This window comes from Lotus japonicus, chromosome 2 (assembly GCF_012489685.1).
Source record: "Lotus japonicus ecotype B-129 chromosome 2, LjGifu_v1.2".
In the NCBI taxonomy this organism is placed as follows: Eukaryota; Viridiplantae; Streptophyta; class Magnoliopsida; order Fabales; family Fabaceae; genus Lotus; species Lotus japonicus.
The window spans coordinates 1,007,996-1,027,206 of NC_080042.1; the positions used below are offsets into that span (position 1 = coordinate 1,007,996).

At 37.0% G+C, this 19,211-nt stretch overlaps 1 protein-coding gene across 1 annotated transcript; it reads right to left on the reverse strand.

Annotated features, from left to right (window-relative positions):
- Positions 1 to 5,369: 5,369 nt before the first annotated feature.
- On the reverse strand, positions 5,370 to 10,815 carry LOC130737362 (binding partner of ACD11 1-like). The gene is made up of 7 exons (XM_057589110.1): positions 10,668 to 10,815; positions 9,226 to 9,947; positions 8,181 to 8,264; positions 7,772 to 7,875; positions 7,603 to 7,678; positions 7,327 to 7,410; positions 5,370 to 6,147 (listed from the first exon to the last, which is right to left on the reverse strand). The coding sequence occupies exons 2-7, from the start codon at positions 9,229 to 9,231 to the stop codon at positions 5,581 to 5,583; spliced, it is 921 nt and encodes a 306-aa protein (XP_057445093.1). The 5' UTR covers positions 9,232 to 9,947; positions 10,668 to 10,815; the 3' UTR covers positions 5,370 to 5,580.
- Between the last annotated feature and the right edge of the window lie 8,396 nt (positions 10,816 to 19,211).

The window sequence follows — 19,211 nt, forward strand, 5'->3', positions numbered from 1 at the left end:
TCAGCAGTTTTGCCTTGCCATTTAATTAGTAGCTGCTGAATGGTGTCACCCTGCAACTTCACCAGGCGAGTGGCTAAAACAGTGTCGGGTGTGTCCTTGTCATCACACTCGCCCTCCAATTGATCTGGCAAATCTGCTTCTGCAGAGTAGTCCCCAATCGCCTTCTTGAGCAATGACACATGAAACACAGGATGAACTCGCGATCCTTCTGGTAAACGTAACCTGTAAGCCACCGCACCCACACGAGCCACGATAGGATAAGGCCCATAGTATCGGGCTGCCAGCTTTGCATGAACCCGGGTTACTACAGATTGTTGACGATGTGCGCGAAGCTTCACAAAGACCCATTCCCCGACAGTAAATGATTTTTCAACCCGCTTAGTGTCAGCTTGTGACTTCATTCGACCCTGGGCTCGCAAGAGTTGTGCCTTCAACTGGCGCAGAACCTCATCTCGATCAACCAATTCACGTTGCACTGCGTCAACCCTGGTCTCCCCGAGTCCCCAACGTGTGATTGCTGGGGGTTTGCGTCCATAAACAACCTCGAACGGGGTCATATGTGTGGCTGAGTGGTAAGATGTATTGAACCAATACTCAGCCCAATGGATCCAAGTTGCCCACGTTTTAGGTTGATCAGCCGAAAAACAACGCAAATACGTTTCCAAACAGCGATTTACGACTTCCGTTTGTCCATCCGATTCGGGGTGGTACGCGGAACTCATATTCAACTGTGTGCCCTGCAACCGGAAAAGCTCTTTCCAGAAATGACTCATAAATACTGGGTCCCGGTCGCTCACAATGGTTGAGGGAACTCCATGCAAACGTATGACTTCCTTGGCAAACAATTCAGCGATGCTCTTCGCAGTATAGGGGTGCTTCAGCGGAATGAAGTGACAGAATTTGGATAGGCGATCCACGACCACTAGCACTGCCTCGTATCCCCTGGATTTAGGTAGGCCAGTTATGAAATCAATCGAGAGATCTTCCCACACCTGATTTGGGATGGGTAGAGGCTGCAGCAAGCCTGCGGGCGATGAGGCCATGTACTTTTGTCTTTGGCATGTATCACAGCTACGAACAAACTCTTGCACCGTGTTCTTCATGCCTACCCAATAGATGTTGGCCGCGAGCCGCCGATAGGTGCGGAGAAATCCGGAGTGCCCGCCATGTGGGGTGGCATGAAATTCCTTTAACATCTGTGGAATTAGAGAGGAAGTATGTGACAAAACCAGCCTCCCTTTGTACAACAGAATCCCCTGCTGTAGACTGAATTCCGGATGAGTTGATGGGTCATTTTGTAACTCCATGATCACATGCTTAAGTTTTGCATCCTGCTGAACCTCTGTTGCTATCAACTGGTGATCTTCCCAGCGCGGGTACGTGCACACGGTCCTGATCTCACCATATTCCCCAACGCGCGATAGCGCATCTGCTCCCTTATTTAACTTCCCAGGTTTATAAACGATATCAAAGTCATACCCCAATAGCTTCGCGGCCCAATTCTGTTGTTCCCCAGTAATAATCTTTTGATGGAGCAACTCTTTAAGACTCTTCTGATCAGTAGACACAAGAAATTTCCGTCCCAATAAGTAAGGACGCCAATGCTGTATCGCCAAAGCTACTGCCATAAGCTCTTTCTCATAGGCGGACTTAGCGAGGTTCCGTGGTCCTAAGGCCTTGCTATAGTATGCTATGGGTTTCTTGTCTTGCATCAAAATCGCCCCGAGGCCACACCCTGACGCATCACACTCAATTAGGAATTCTTTCTCAAAATCTGGAAGTGCCAAAACAGGGGCCGTTGTGAGCTTCCCTTTTAGAGTTTCAAATGCATTTTGTGCTGTAGCTCCCCACTGAAAAGCATCTTTCTTTGTCAAATCTGTGAGTGGCCTTGCTATTTTCCCATAATCCCGAATAAATTTCCTGTAGTAACCGGTTAATCCAAGAAAACCTCTCACCCCTTTTACATTCTTGGGCACGGGCCAACTCTTGACACTCGCCACCTTGCTAGGATCAACCGCCACTCCCTGTGCTGAAATCAGGTGCCCCAAGTATTCAACTGAGTCTTGCGCAAACTGACATTTCTTCTTGTTTGCTGTCAAGTGTTGCTGTTGGAGGAGTTGTAAGACCTTCTCAAGATGCAATAGGTGCTTTTCCCAATCGCTGCTATACACTAGAATATCATCAAAAAATACAAGCACTCCCTTCCGGAGCATGGGACGAAAAACTGCGTTCATCAAACTCTGAAACGTCGATGGTGCGTTCATGAGACCGAACGGCATTACGAGGAATTCGTAGTGCCCTTCATGGGTACGAAATGCCGTTTTATGCACATCCTCTGCCCTTACGCGAACCTGATGATACCCCGACTTGAGATCAAGCTTTGAGAAAAATTTAGCACCATTCAACTCATCGAGCAGCTCTTCAATTACAGGAATGGGAAACTTGTCAGGGACTGTTACCTTATTGAGTGCGCGGTAATCCACGCACATACGCCATGACTGGTCCTTCTTCTTGACCAAGAGCACTGGACTGGAGTAAGCGCTTGAGCTATGTCGTATGATGCCGGCTGACAACATCTCCTGAACCTGCCTTTCAATTTCATTTTTATGGGTATGGGGATAACGATATGGTCTGACGTTGACTGGTCCCTGCCCTTCCTTTATGTTGATACAATGCTCTTTGCCTCGACTCGGGGGTAGCCCCTCCTGAGCTTCAAACACACTGTCATACTCTTGCAACAACTTCTGCAAGCTTTCCTGTTGCGCTGCCTCTAGATGCTGACCTTTGGGAACCTCATGCCGGTGCTCCAAGAGTCCAAACGCTAGCTTGCTGTCAAGGTCAGACCTTCTCAGGATGCTTTGCAACGCCCCCATGGAACTTCCGCCAGCACTAAGACCCTGTAGCCTTACCCACTGTGTGCCGTGCCAGAAACTCATAGTATGCTTTCCCCAATTAGCAATTGTATCTCCCAACGTCTTGAGCCATTCAATTCCTAGCACAATATCAGGGCCTCCCAGATCAAACAAATGGGGTGTGCACGAGAACTTGTAATCCCCAATCTCCAGGTCAAGCTCCTTACACTTACCTCTGGTGTGAGTCTGGAAACCATCTCCCAACTTGATGGACATCCGTGGAGTGTCTTCCACTTCCCAGCTCATTCGTTGCACAACCTTGTGGTCAACGAAATTATGAGTGGCTCCGCTGTCGACTAACACGAGCACGGGCACCCCTCGCACTTTTCCTTGTAGCCTCATGGTTTGTGGCGGCTCACCATGGTCGACGAGATTGCACAAACTCATTATACTTAGCTCACCATCGACCTCGTCTTCCATCTCGTTCATCTCTACGGCGAGAATGTTCCCATCGCCGGCGTCGTCGTCGCCGTCTTCGACGAGCAGCACTCGGAGTTGGCGATCGGGGCATTTGTGCATTGGGTGGAAAGGGCCTCCACATTTGAAGCACTGACCCTTTTGTTTCCGCTCCAATAATTCATGATAAGTGAGATGGGAGAATCCCCTGTCACGTGGACCGGCCCTCCTAGCTTCTGTTGTTGCCTTGGGGTCTCCTTTTGGGCCACCAAAAACTGGTTTATTAGTAATCGCGGGCCCATTATCCTTAGCGCCTTTGACCCAGACCCAATCGGTGCTTCCCGGGCGACCCGGCCCTGGGCGATCGCCAGTCCGAAAACCCGCTCCACCAATCCTCGAACTACGGTTATAACCCGACCCGGCTTCACCCCTTACTTCCTTCTCCACCGCCCGGGCGATCAAGAGCAATCTTGAGCGGTTCACTCCGCCCATCGCCACCAAGCTCCTCGCCTTTCCCCGTATCTCTTCTTTCAGACCATGCAAGAAGTATCCCTGGTATTGCTTCTCAGGTAATTTTGGGATTTGGGCCGTCAAATATTCGAACTCGGTAATGTACTCCTCCACCGTACCTTTCTGACGCAACTCAGTCAATTGCTCGTACACGTCACCGTCGCCGTGACCGCCATAACGCTCCAGAAGAGCTTGACGCAACTTCTCCCACGTCAGGGGAGCTTCTGATTCGAGCAAAGAGTTGTAAAAATGGATGGTGGGTCCATCCATGCTGAGCTGAGCGAGGCTCACCTTGACCTCCGGTGAAGTCTCTTGCACACGGAAATACACCTCCGCGCGTGAGATCCAGCCCGCCGGGTCTCTCCCGTCGAAGATCGGCAACTCTACCTTCTTTACTGACTGGCGAAACTCCGCCAACGCATCGCCGTGTAGAGGTTGCGTTCGTGGTCCTCCTTCGTTCGCTTCAGGTTGCTCAGGAACCTCAGCGCTTGAGCTTTCTCCCTTGTCTCGGTTTGCACTTGCATCTTCCCTGTGTGACATTTTTCCTAACGATCGTTCCATCATCGCAATCAACGATGCAGGAAGATCCTTCATCGCCGTCGTAACAGCTACCAGCGACGTTCGCATCTCAGCGAGCTCGCCTTCAAGAGCATCAAGCTTTGCTTCCATCGAGTTTGTCGTGTGTTTGGATTTTCTGGGTGGCATTCACTGGTTCCGGCGAATCAATCCGGCAGGTCGGACCAATTTGATGGAAACCCAAAACAGAAAATAGAACTGAAGGAATGAAACAGTAATCAGGATTGTTTATTGATGAATTGGAAATCGTTACAGAGAAGGAAAAGCCTTTCCTAAACTGACCAGAGCCAAGCTCCTATAGGAAGCTATTGCTTCCTACTCATTACTACACGCTCAATGATTTCAGAATGCCTCCCTACCTCTCACTACCTTCCTTATATTATGGAATGGATTACAATCCTACCTCCCCTCTCTCTCGCCAGCTCACCAGCTGTGCTGTTAGTTAGTTACTACTCCCTTTGTCCCTTTTGCCCCTTCTAGAGTATACCTTCCACTCTTTGGGCTTCGACCCCACATGGGCTAATGACTCACTTGGGCCAGCTGCTGGATCATAGTTCCTAATACTGTCCTAATATAAGAAAACTAGTACCTGATTAGACCTGTTATATTTCCATTAGAAACATACTCTCAAACAATCATATTGTTGCCGGTGAAGTAAAAACAAAGAAGAAAAAATGAGGTGAATTTCATTGTGTTTAAGACATCAACTGAACTATTATCAGGGAGCTTAGAACTTAAAGAACTTGCATGCGGGAAACAATCCAAATGAAGACGTTCATCATGACAAACAAATATAGATGCGAAATCACCGAAGAGAAAAATAGAAAATCAAAAGAAATAGAATTATCTTATCTGCCATGCTCCTCATGAGATGAAGTTCTGTAAAATTGAATCATATTGTTGATGCTATTACACTTAAAACTCCTCCATAAACATGTGAACTAAAGGGAGAGGTGAAGGAAAAACTCAAAAGTATGGTAAAAACAAATAAGAATGAATTATTTTACATGAATGTTGATTGCATATAGGAAGAACATCTGTAAGATACACCTTTACAATCACCATAAACAATCAATAAGACATTTCATAATACAGCGAACTTGCAGCAACTGAAGATTGAGAAATACTATGCAACTAAGTCAATCCCGTTGTGCTTGTGAGCACACGTGAGTTCAAGTTATAGAATTCACAGCTTACTGTCGTTGTCCGAATTAACAGGAACAACTGCAGGACCCCAATCTGAAGACTCATCTAAGTGCATCTGTGCATATTCATCAACACTCCCTTTCCTTTCATTGTAAATGGTATCCTTCTTTTCCACCTCGGCTTGTTCAAGCTTCTCCTTTGTCATCGTGCTGACATCCTCTGCCGCCTTTGCAATAGCAGTGAAGGCACTTGACAGCCATGAAGCTCCAGTGGATACGTAAGGATTGCTCATGATAGCAGAACCAGCACTACTCGCCTTTTGCTCAGCGACAGCAATTGCGGACTTTGTCATATCAGAAATCTGAAATCTTCCATCCACCTCTCTCACCTTATCATTGACAATGGCTGTTCCAATACTTAGTTTATCACTTATACCCATTTTACGGTCAATGGAAGCAACTGTGGAAGAAGCATTTGAGGTCCAATGATGGCGTTCATCAAAGGATTTTGTCTTGTTGATTGCATCCTTTCCCAAAATGAAACCCCTGGCTAGCATGGTGCTTATTACGTCTTCAGCCTTCTTAACGGCAGCAGCACTTTGGTTTGTCTATTAAGAAGAGCATTGAACATCAGAATCATTAAAGGTATTAAGAAATAAATAGCACAGAAATTCGAATTTCCTGTTGTTTATGGTTGAGAATTTATTTGTAACACATTTGTTGTATACTTTGGGGACTGAAGAATTAGTATATACATGCAGAGATTGTACAAAGTTTACAGTATATTTATTTGAGCACCAGATACAATACCCACAATGCAGGCATTTAGTTATGAATCTAATTTCACAAGAAAATGTTATAACAGGGCAAATTTCGATCAGGTTGGACAAAAGTAGTAATTTGGTGTATATAAGATATTGCACCATCATCTTCAGGCCAGAGCTGTTTTCAGTTCACTGCTGCAGAAAAGTTGCCAATATCAACAGCAAAACAAGGAAAGGCCCTGTTTGGAAGAGCTTATTTGATAGGTACCAGCTATGAGCTATGAACAAAGAGAGATACTGAATACTATTGAAAGAATGACATGAAAAATACACAAATCCCTGGTATTCGAGAGACCAGGACTCTCCCTAAATTCCCAATTACAAACAAAATACCCTCACTATTCTCCTCACCCTCTTATTTATAGTCTCTCTTCACTCTCTCTAATCTCTAACCAATTCACTAACTACCCACATGACTTCCCTAACGGACTAACTAACTCAAGTAGTAAAGGGGTGGTTACCTACCATCATTTGAGCTTATCTTACGTGTTAGAGAGAGCTTATGTAAATAACTTATGACCTATAAGTTGTTGCGCTTATTTTCATAAGCTGCTTAGATTATCTTATAGATAAGCGTTTACACATACTTAAAGCTTATTTTGAGTATATTTCAATAAGCTTTGGAAATTAGCTTATGATAAGCACATATGCGATAAGCGCTGAATTAACCTGTTTACTCAAACGCACCCCAAATCTAAAATAATGTATTGATATCATACCCAAACAAAGATATTAAGCACCATACAATTTGGCTGCTACAGTGAAGCCATATGTTTCATATCCTACAAGTCGGTCAACAATAATAATTTAATGTCAAATGTATTAAAAATACACATTCTATGTATACTTTGACACTTATATTTTGGGCACATAGTTCAGGCATGATAAGCAAAAGAGTTTATATTTCGCATGATTAACTGCAGCACAATGAATATCAGAATGAACAAACAATTGAGTACTTACTGGACTTGAGGGAAGAGCATCAGGGGGAAGCTGGTACTTCTCCACAGGTGTGATTGTGACATATAGGTCAGCTATCTTGGAACCCTATATTAAAATTCAAGAATAAGTACATGACTTTTCAATATATATATAAAAAACTAAGTTTCTGTTTCTTTCTATCTTACTTTTATCAGTTTTAGTGCTTGAATAGTTGAATGGAAATAATAGATAAGATACATTGGTGCAAAGCTCTCAGTAAGATTTTCAATACAAAAAGTTATTTGCATATAAACATACTGTTAAGAGAACTGCTGTCTCTGCTCCCTGTGAATTCTTAAAAGTAACATAAGCAACTTGGGTGCGATCAGATTCCCTGCAGAATGACAACAAAATATTCAGGTGACATTTAGTATAAAACAATAACAATCATAAGAAATGAATAAAGATAAATTGCAAGTTCCCTGACCTTTGCATCTCAATATATTGAATATCACCTGAAAATGAAAAGAATTCTTCAATATCCTTCTTGGAAGTCATCAGTGATATGTTGCTAACCTTGACTGTACTTATCTGAAATCAAAATGGAATGAACTTTGAAATTTGTCCATCGAGGAATATCAGAAATCGATACTACTAAGAAAAATTGACACAGCTAAAATAGCAACAAAACACAGTGGGCAGGGACGTGTTAATAAGTCTTAATTGTAATATATATCACCAGTTTTGAAATGCAGTTACTACGATGCACATTTATAATGCTGTGAGCAGGGAATAGGAATCCACACTGGGAACCTAGTATTCATTCCCGACCCATCTATTCTACTATCATAGTGCTAACAGTAACCAATTTTACTATGTAAAAATTTCTTCCTCACATCTGAAACATGATTAGTCCGATTTGGTGAAGCTGTAGAGTGGGAAATCGCTTCAACTCTTTGATCCGTATGGTCCATTACGGTCTGCACATACGTAAAATGTAAAATTAAAGTAAATATCAAGGATGGCATTCTGTAAAGTAGGGAGAACCATGAAGCAAGGCCATGTGCAAAATGAGATCAACTAGTCAAATAGAAATAGAAACCCATCTCTACTTTGAAATAATGGAAAGAACGGTCGAACTAAGAACTAAATGAAAGAATGACAGCAAGATACAAAAGCCTAATGAGTAGCACTGTAGCAGCACTATCCTCATAGCTCAGAAGACAAAGCAATTGAACAAAAATTTAATAAGCCAAGCGGGAACGTTATACTAAGAGACAATATCAATGTGATAGGGTTTCACTTGGAAAGAACCAATTCAAATGACAATATGAATCAATTCCAAAATGTATTATCATTCATCAACAGGTGAATGAATCACTTAACATGTATTGAACCTCATAGGGTTCCACTTGAATTGAAGCAATTCAAATGTCAGAGTGAATCAATTCAAATCATGTATATCAACAATAGGTGAATGAACCACATAACACTATAACAGGAACAGGTACAGAACCAACTCTCAAAGTTTTCTCCTTTTTGGAGGGAAAAATATAATACTGCTACTTCCATCACTGTAGATCCAAACCCCCAAAGCAGTACCTATTGCTTCAAGTTCAAGAAGAGCAGTTATAGACTTATAGTTATAAACTACATCATCTAAATTATAAAACCATTCATGGATATGGTCATATATCACTTAACAATTTCCAAGAATGAAAATTTAATATATCAATCAAAGAAGAGTTCCCATTTTCCATTTGACAAAATACAAGGATTTTCATATCCAAGCAGAACCAAAACGCAACACAATGCGCCATAAACAAACTTAAAGAGAAGAAACCCACATAGAATCTGAAACGATAAGAAACTTCAAGGAACAAAATTAACACACGAAATGGGGAAGGGGAAGGGATCTGAGAAGAGGAAAATGAAACTCACCGACATCTCGGATGGTACGACGTGAATTTGTCGGAACCAGGTTGACAATGTGTAGTTTTTGTTTTGAAGGAGCAGGACGGTAAGGGTGATTACGTAATTTCAGAAAAGGAATAGCGTTTCCTTGTGACTGTGTATCTGTCACTCGTTTTCTGGTGTGATGTGAGTGGGTATGGGGGTGGGGTGGGGGATTCAAACAAATTGTGGTCTGGTGTAGTGGTCTTGCATTCTTGAATTATAACTCAAGTGTTAAGAGCTGGGGACATATAATGGAGGGGTAAATAATAAATAATAAACATGTTTTTTTTTTTTGAAACTAAATAATAAACATGTTAATCCATGAGTTTCTCAATCGGTTCAAGTTTCTTCAACAATCAAAAAATTTAGGAATTTTTTTTTGTCAATGAAATTGAGGAATATTATGTTTTTAACCTGATTGGAACTCTGCAAAAACTCTTAATTCAAACAAATTGTGGTATGGTGTAGTGGTCTTGTATTCAGTCATTGAATTATAACTCAAGTGTTAAGAGCTGAGGGACATATGAATTGGGGAGAGAAGGGATCCAGGTCTGGGATCGAATCCCTGGAGGAGATATTTGGCCGTTAAAAAACTCTTAATTCTAGTTAGTTAAACTAATTTATTTCTAAATTAACTAAACAAACATAACTTTAATCATCTTCATCCTTCTTATTCTTCATCTTCATCCATCTTCATGAAAAACCTCCTAAAAAAGAAGAAAACCCTCATTAGGAAACAAAAAGGCTTATAAAAGTACCAAGGAACAAAGCCAAAAACCTCCTAAAAAAGAAAGCTCTTCCACAACAATAAACAACCCAAAAGAAATAGAGAGCTAGACCAAAAGACCATGGGCATGAGCATAACAGAAAAAGATCTATCCTCATCAACTCAAATCCTCAAAATTGGTCGGGGATATCAAACGAGGCTTACGACCTTCCTTGGTTTTTTTCCGAACGACCACGCCCATAAGGTTTAAGAGTAACCTTATTCAAAAAATCATCAGATCAAGCCCCCTCCCAACGCGAAGAACCAACATCTGCCATACCTAGTAAGAACTGAAATAGAAGACGAAACAAGCTTCTGCAAGACGGCTTCATGACCCCCCCCCCCCCCCCCCCCACAAAGGACCTTAAGTGCATACCTCATTAAGAAACCAAAATATACAAAATCAAGTATCATGGAACAAAGCCAAAGAGTATAAAAAAGAAAGCTCTTCTACGACAATACACAACCCAAAAGAAACATAAAGCTAGATCAAAAAAACCATGAAAAAGAAGCTAAGGGCGTGGCCATAACATAAAAAGAACTACCATCCTCAGTTGTAACCAATCCTTAAAATTGGTCGGGGACATCAAACGAGGCTTACAACCTGCCTTTGTGTGTTTAGGACAACACGCCTACGAGGTTTAAGGTCAATAAGAGTAACCTTAATCAGGAAATCATTAGATGAAGCACCCTCCCAACGTGAAGAACCAACATCTGCATACCCCGAGAAGTAAGGACCAAAACAGAAGATGGAACAACCTGCTGTGAAACGCCTTCCTCCGCACCCACCTCGTCAGGAGAGAGAACAACAACCAACATATAAATGGGGTTCCAGCACAAGGCAGCTTTTTTTAAAAAAATAATTTAAAAAAAGTTGAAATAAACATCTTAAAGCTTTTTAAAAAGTGGTTTTGTAATTATTATTTTTTCTAAAAATAAGCTGAAACAAATGCATTTATAATGTCTTAATAGTAACCACCAAACGAGTGGATCAACTTGTGTAAAATGGTTTTAGCTTAAGAGACCGTTTGGTGAACAAGGTAGGATAAAAAATGATAGGATAAGAGAATAGGATAAGAACATGATAATGGTAAGATATGATATAAATTAAAGTACATAATATTTTTAAATTTTAGTTTTCTAAATTAATAATTTTAAAAAGAAATTAATATATTATTTTAACACTGAACTATCAATTTCATTCAATGGAATCAAAACACACAGGCTATGTTTGGCATGCCATTTCAGCTAGCTTATAGCTTATTTGACTAGCTTAAAGCTTATTTGACTAGCTTAAAAACTCTTCAAAAGTGTTTGGTAAAGGAGCTTATTTTAGTAGCTTAAAGCTTTAAGCTATAAGCTATCTCAGGTAGCTTATAGCTTATTAAATTTATTCTCATTTTTATCCTTATTATTTTATTAAAATTCTACCATTACCCTTATATATTTATAAAAACACTAAACTTATTTTCCCCTCACACTTACGTATGCAGTTTCCGCCACCATTCCCGCCACACCGCTGCGCACCACAAGTATTATAAATATTATATTAATAAAAATAAATAAAAATAAATATTATATTTTTAAGATGATATATAACTGTAGCTAATAAAAATATTTAAAGTGATAATAATTTTAATATTAATATCATTTTGGTATTAATGTGAAAATAAAGTAATGTTAAATATAAAAATAATTATACAAGTATGTCCTTTTATGTCATTTTACAATTTCAGCTTGTTTAACAGCTAGTTCTACCAAACACATTTGTTTCAATCACGTAGTTTTTCAGCTTTCAGCTAGCTTATCAGCTTTCAGCTATCAGCTAGCTTATAAGCTTTCAGCTAGCTTTTCAGCTTTCAGCTAGCTTATCAGCTAAACATGCCAAACATAGCCACATTTGAATCAAACAAAAAAGTGGAATATAATAGCAAGCTTTGAAAATTGGGGTGTCCCTTGCTTTAAGAATGCTTCTCCATCTGAAGCTTGGACTGAAGCCCAAGCGTGTCTCTCCAATACTAGAGGCATGATAGTAGCAAGCTTTGAACACTTTGGCCACCAAGGAATCCTCATAAGTTGCTAATTGTTAGAATCTATCTATCTATCTATAAACTATATAAAGGAAGAACTTTTGCAACCTTGAGTGTAAAATTGTAATTTAATATTTTAATGCATATGGGTGGAAAACTTTCCATGGTCAAATAGGTAAATTTGTGAGTAATTCAATATAAAATCTATCTATCTATCTATCTATCTATAAATCTATCTATCTATCTATCTATCTATCTATCTATCTATCTATCTATAAACTATATAAAGGAAGAGTTTTTGCAACCTTGAGGGTAAAATTGTAATTTAATATTTTAATGCATATGGGTGGAAAACTTTCCATGGTCAAATAGGTAAATTTGTGAGTAATTCAATATGAAATCAATCTTGACCATTCATTTCTTCTAATCCTAACCGTTAATCCTTTTCTTATGAAATTATTTGTACAACATTTCCATATTCTTTGCCGTTTTATTTGTTGCTTTTGTAACTCATGATCATAGATTGTGGTTACAATATCACCAAGAGTGTCTTCCTTCTTCTCCCATGTATAAAACATCTTTCCATTCATCTTTCAACTTATTTTCATCTCTCTCATTTTGATATTCAACATCTCCATTCATGTGCAGGAAATCTCTCTAATTTGGATTCTCTAACAGCATCATTTCAGCACAAGAATATCTTCCAATAGGTTAGAAAATTTTCTTTTGCATCATTTTCCTCTCCACCGGTCACTTCTTCTTTATCACTTTTAATTCTCAGACATTGAGTTTTACTTTATCATCATCTTCCATCCGGTAAGTGCCCTTTTTTCTTCGCCTTATTTATCCCTTTTGATTTATTTGTTCTGATTTCGCCATCATTTCTTCTTCAGATTTTATTCTCATGCTACGGTTCTTCCCAAACGGTCTTATTTTTTCTCATTCTTCATCCCCCACTCCTGTAAGATTTAGTCTTTATTCGCAATATGCATTTTGTTATCACTTATTCAATAGATGAAAGTTACACATTTTATTTTACTTTTGTAATTTATGCATGTTTTTGTTCTTTGCTATTGATTATCAATATTATTATGATATGTTCATAACTTCTATTTCGTTTCAAAAATATTTTTTCTACATAAACCGTTAAAGTCATCTTCTTGGTTATTTCTCTAATTGTGTTTCATTATTTTTCTTGAACAATTTTATGATGTTTGCTTCAATTTTTTTGACAATTTAATCTTCAACCAATGTAAGTTTCTTGCTTTTTTTTTTTAATTTTGATTAATTTATTATGAACTTAGTTGACCAAATGACAATCTTTTCTTCTACTGTGGTACAATGAAGCTTTTTTTCTCCTTTTTTACATTTCATTGATTTAGTTTCAATTTGTTTTTTCTTTCAGGTTTTTTCAATGTTGTTTTCCATTCTTCCAATGTTACATCTTGAAAACATGTAAGTTTCTTGCATTTTTCGTAATCTTTATTGTTTCATTATGAACTTAATCAACTAAATGGGAGTCACCCTTATTTTATTTTACAACTTGGTGTGGTGTTGTCATCTTCATCGTCTATCTTAAGTTTAACTCAATTTATATCATTTTATTTATTTCATATGAGTTATGAAAATTCGAAAAGTTATTCATATTTATTTATATATAATATAAATGAAAAGTTTAGCAACCTCGAGGGTAAAATAGTCTATCAATAAACAATGTTTCATATATTTATTTTTATCTATGAGCTTTTAAGTAATTATACATATTATTTCATATGTGATTTTTAAGAACCGTTCGATATTCAGCAGACTTTTAATCTCAACCGTTTGATATTCCTCTTGAATTTCCTCCATCAATGTAAGTATATAACTGTCTACTATTAAGCTCAAAATTATGTTAAATAAATTTATTATTATTTAATTGATATGAGTTATGGAATGTCATAGGTCAAAGTTAATATTAAATATGATATAAGTTATGAATTTCATAAGACACATATTATTAGTTTAAGTTTGTTGAAGTATTAATCAACTAATAATTAATATTAATAATAAATCTTGAAAGTTAAAGGTCACTCAATAAAAAAAACTCCTATCTCTTCCTCTTGAACTTCAGTCATTCATGTCATTTTATAGACTTCTATTATTAATTTTTTTTAGAAAATAACTTCTACTATTAATTGAAAATTACTTAAAAATATTATTATTATTTATTTTATATGAGTTATGAAATTTAAAAATTTTTGCTTAATACTAAATAAGATCTTACCAAAAGAAAAAAAACTATCTCTAACCATTTTTTCTACAACTATATAAAGTAATAAGTGTCAATACTCATTTAACATATGCACTTCACATAAGCTTTGTTGAGGTAATTGCCTTTTTATTTTCAAAGGCTCACGCTTCAAGACATTTTTTAAGGTACATATATCCAACGACTAACTATTGATGGACTAGCCTATAATGTTTACGTGTATTCTAACATGATTTTTATTTCATGATGATCTTCAACTTGATTTCATCATGTCAAATTGAAACACCTAAAACATTATTTTCTTTTTAATTTTCTCAACTTTTTATTTTGTAGGATGACTCAAACAGTTTGTGTACTTCATGCGTGGAAAACAAGAGATTTCAAAAAATCTCAAATTGTTAATAGTATTGAACTGCTCTTAATCGTTGAAAATGTATTAAATTTCTTTGTTTTCCCCACTTTCATGGTACCTAAACCAAACTATTTATTGTTGCCATAATTAAGTGAATTTTTTAAATTGTAGTTTTTTAAATGCTACAGTTTAGTGACACACTTCATGTATGACAAGTTTATGGGATTCAACATTTTATGGTTCAAGCATCTGCTATAAAATATAGAGTCACAAAACACAAATATAAGATTACTTGAATGAGCATCTCAAAAACTGAAGAGGTTACAAGTGACACTACTCCTACTGCAAAATATGATTTTGTACAATTTAATATAATTGACATCATTTTCATGTAAGCGATCATCTCTGAAGAAATCAAGGTTTATAGTGATAATTTAATATGGACTTATACTGTTAACTTCAAATTATTTTAAATAAATTTATTATTATTTATTTCGTATGAGTTATGAACCTCAAAAAGACAAACTTAATATTAAATAAGATCTTACAAAAAAATACTACTTCTATATGTAAAGTACAATAAAATTGTTATATCAAAAGAATAAATCAAAAGTATCAATTAGATAAACAAGGACAAGCAACACAAATTAAAAAATAAATACACTCATTAAAAAACCTACGACAAAAAAACCTATTTATAAAAAAATAAATTATTTTTTCACATTTTCATACAAATAAATAATTTTAAAAAAACCATAAAAAAAACACAATACAAAATAAAATAGAAGGCCCCATGCAACGCACGGGTAAAAAATACTAGTATAATATAAAATCATTCATCTAACTCTTATTATAACCGGCCTGTGCATTGTCCACTCTTCAAGCTCAAATGACTCTTGTGTGAGGGGCGTGTTAGAATATAATATAAAATCATTCATATGACCGTACCCAACAACTTAAACTTTTGGGATAATTGATTATTTGACTCTAACCTCCACCAATGGTTACATTGAAAGAATTAAACATTCGGAATCACAAACCATTATGTGTGTGTGTATGTTTTAAAAGTAACTAAAACTAAATTTTTTATTAATTAGTCTACCTAAATTTAAAATGTATAACTAACCAATTGATTTTAATTTAACAGTAGCAAGTGATGATAATAATATTAATTAAATTTAAAAATAATATTAATATTATTTACTTTTCAAAATTGATCTATATTTAAATTTTTTTGTTATATCGGAAAGAGAAATTACACCCGATAATAAGTACACAAATAGTTTTAAGTAACTAACAACCGGTGATAAGAGAAATTAGTTCACATTTACTATTAGTAAATAGATAAATTTTTATAATTGAGTAGTCTATTTTATAGTGTTAGTGAATAATTAGTTTACATTTTTTATTATAATATAAGTAATGAAATAGTATTCACTGGGAAATAGCAAGTGATAAGGAAAAAATTATCTATTTAATACGAGTAACCGTGTAAGACTGATATTTTTCTGATAAAATAAAGGACTAATACTTTGACCATTAATAAGTTAATTCATTTCTTAATTACTTTTATATGAGTAACTAAATAATTCTAACTTTATATTAACAACTAGTGATTACTCAAAAAAAAAAACTAGCCGTTAATAAATAATAAAAGTATATTATTAAAATTAATATTTTTACATCTATAAATTAATATATTTTTTTAGAGGAAGCTTGTAAGATTGTTATTAAGCTAGACATCTATCTGCAAATACTTCATGGAATACACATTCAGGAGGCTCATTCCACCATTTATTAGGTGTGAACGTATCGGCCTTCGAAGCTACCTTTTGTGCAACCATATTAGCTTTCCTACAAGCATGAGAAGACATTACATTCTGAAAATTGTTGGCTAGCAATCTACAATCCTGGATCAGAGCATCAATGCAAGGTGGGCAAGCCCCAAACCTCCAACACTCACCACGCTGGCAGAATCTAACTCAAAGATGACGCAATCCAGTTCCAGTCCTTGTGCCATAGCTAAAATCCACTGCAACTCTGTTGTTTCCGCCTCCAATGGACCCAGACTATGCGCTTCAAGGTGTGACACTGCGTAAATAACTCTGTAGTATTGTCCCAAACTACCATGCTAAAACATGCACTACTAAAAAAAGTACTTTTCACATCGGTTATTTTTTAGTTTTCACATCGGTTTTCGTCCGATGTGAACAAAGGTGATGTGATAAGTCTTCACTTTTCACATCGGTTATACAACCGATGTGAAAATTACTTTTTCACATCGGACGTCTAATATAACTGATGTGGAATCTATCACTTAAAACTGAACGTACATGATTTCACATCGGTTATTTTGCCAACCGATGTGAAATGTATATATTTCACATCGGTTATTTTGCCAACCGATGTGAAATGTATATATTTCACATCGGTTATTTTTCCAACCGATGTGAAATATATACATTTCACATCGGTTATTTTGCCAACCGATGTGAAATATATACATTTCACATCGGTTATGTTACCAACCGATGTGAAATCTTTTTTTCTTTTTTTTCTTATTTACATATTTTTGCGCTTTTTTCACACTAATTTGAGCCGAATATTTTGACATCACCAATCTTACCTTAGTTTTTTTTAAAAGGAGAAATAGATATATTGATAAAAAAAACCTTGGGAACAAACTCTCCCAAGTAAGGATAAAAGTCATAGCATCTCTTAAAAGAAAAGAGCAGCATAAAAAAGAAACAATAAAAACATGAAGCTACAACTTATAACTAACTGATAACAAAAAACAACAAACTGCAGCTGCATAACAACAACATAACACATATCAACAAATATTTTTGTTGTCTAAGATCAGATATAGGCACCCCTCAAAAAGCCGTAAAGCACCTTTGCCTTCTGCCATACAATCAAACGCACATCAACAAGGATCCAGGTAGACATCACTGGAGTAAATCGCAGCACCCTTTTAGAGTTCTAGCAGCAAGTAACCACCCCTCAAAGGCCATAAAAGACTGAAATTTCTGCATTAACCATCATCTCACAGTACAATAGTTGAAATCACGACAGCAGCTTGCTTGTACACCAAATTCTGAAAACACCGACATGGACCACAATGGACTAGGAAGCACAACACACCAAGCAATCATATATCAGCAGCAGCAAGCATCAGACATCTTCCACTCACTCACACAATGAAAGCAAAGGTATATCAGTAGCAAAAGCGAACCAGATCAGATGCATCAATTCAGTGCAGAAACAGAAAACCTCCAGTAGCAGAATTGATAAATAAACCTCTGCAGTCCAACCACCTTTAGCACGTCTTATAGGGCCAGTGGTCCTCCTGTACATAAAATTATTCACATGAGAAAAATCAATATATGAACATCACACTGAAGATTTGTCAAAATAGATAAATTTTCCACTAGTATAATGGGAGTTAGCTACTATTGAAGAATGGGAAATTAAGCCAATGCAAGATAGGCATAAAACATGCAGTCGAGCAAGCTTCCCTCAAGGTTCAATAGGATGATCACATTTCTAAGTTGAGGCTCCATAGCACTGATGCAAATTCACATCACTCCACAAAATTGACCTGAGAGAAGCTTGATTTGCAGGAGCTCATATATATAGAAAAGAATCACAGATAGATTAGTTTTAAAGATATTACCATGTTTTCCATCCTATGCACCTTAAAATCCTTAAGCTTGCTTTCCAAATCCAGCAAGTGACTGCTAAAAAATAGAATACTCCTTCCTCTCCAAATCCCTTCTTAATCCTTGCTGCCACATTTTAGAGTGAACTTTGTTATTAAAATAGTGAAACATATAATCTTTCAAAAACTAAGTTTGATTAATAATAAAATTCATTGAACAAACAGCACCCCTTACCTCAAGTTCTAAATTAGAATCTACTTCCCTCGTGTAAGTTATAGGCATCAGAATTGGTTGTAATAATTTCAGAACCATTTTCCTCCATGATAACATCAGAATTGTTACCGCCACAGCCAAAAAGGTCAGGTGATTTCCTGATATGTTTGTTCCTTCTTATAGATGCATTCTAGATTGCATAAGATGATGTGTTGCCACCATTACTTGCACCATCGTTACAAGTACAACAAAGTTTTTGGACCCGTTATGCAGAGCAATAAAGGCCAGAATTTGGATCACAATAATAGCCCAAACTGCTGCTGTAATAGTACCTGGACCATTATATTGATGTCAGATCAAGTTTTCAACAGAGCTTTTTGATAAAAAGATTCATTTAAAGAAAGAAGAATCGAGTACTAAACTAATTTTTTATGGCACTGCAATATAGGTGACCTAATGTCACATTTGTCAGATTATTTCCAAAAAAGAAGAGGGAAGAGAAGAGTCATACCCAGAAGATTCATCATATACATTGTTGTTCCTTTGTTGTCATCAATTTTGTAAAAAAACAACCTGATGTCCTAGCCGATGTTGTGACATCTGCCTTGATGAAGGCCAGGACATCCGCCCCTGCTGGCATGCAAGTGGGTCCCTTGTGGTTATGCTTTATGGTATGATCTGTGCTTACTTGAAGGTC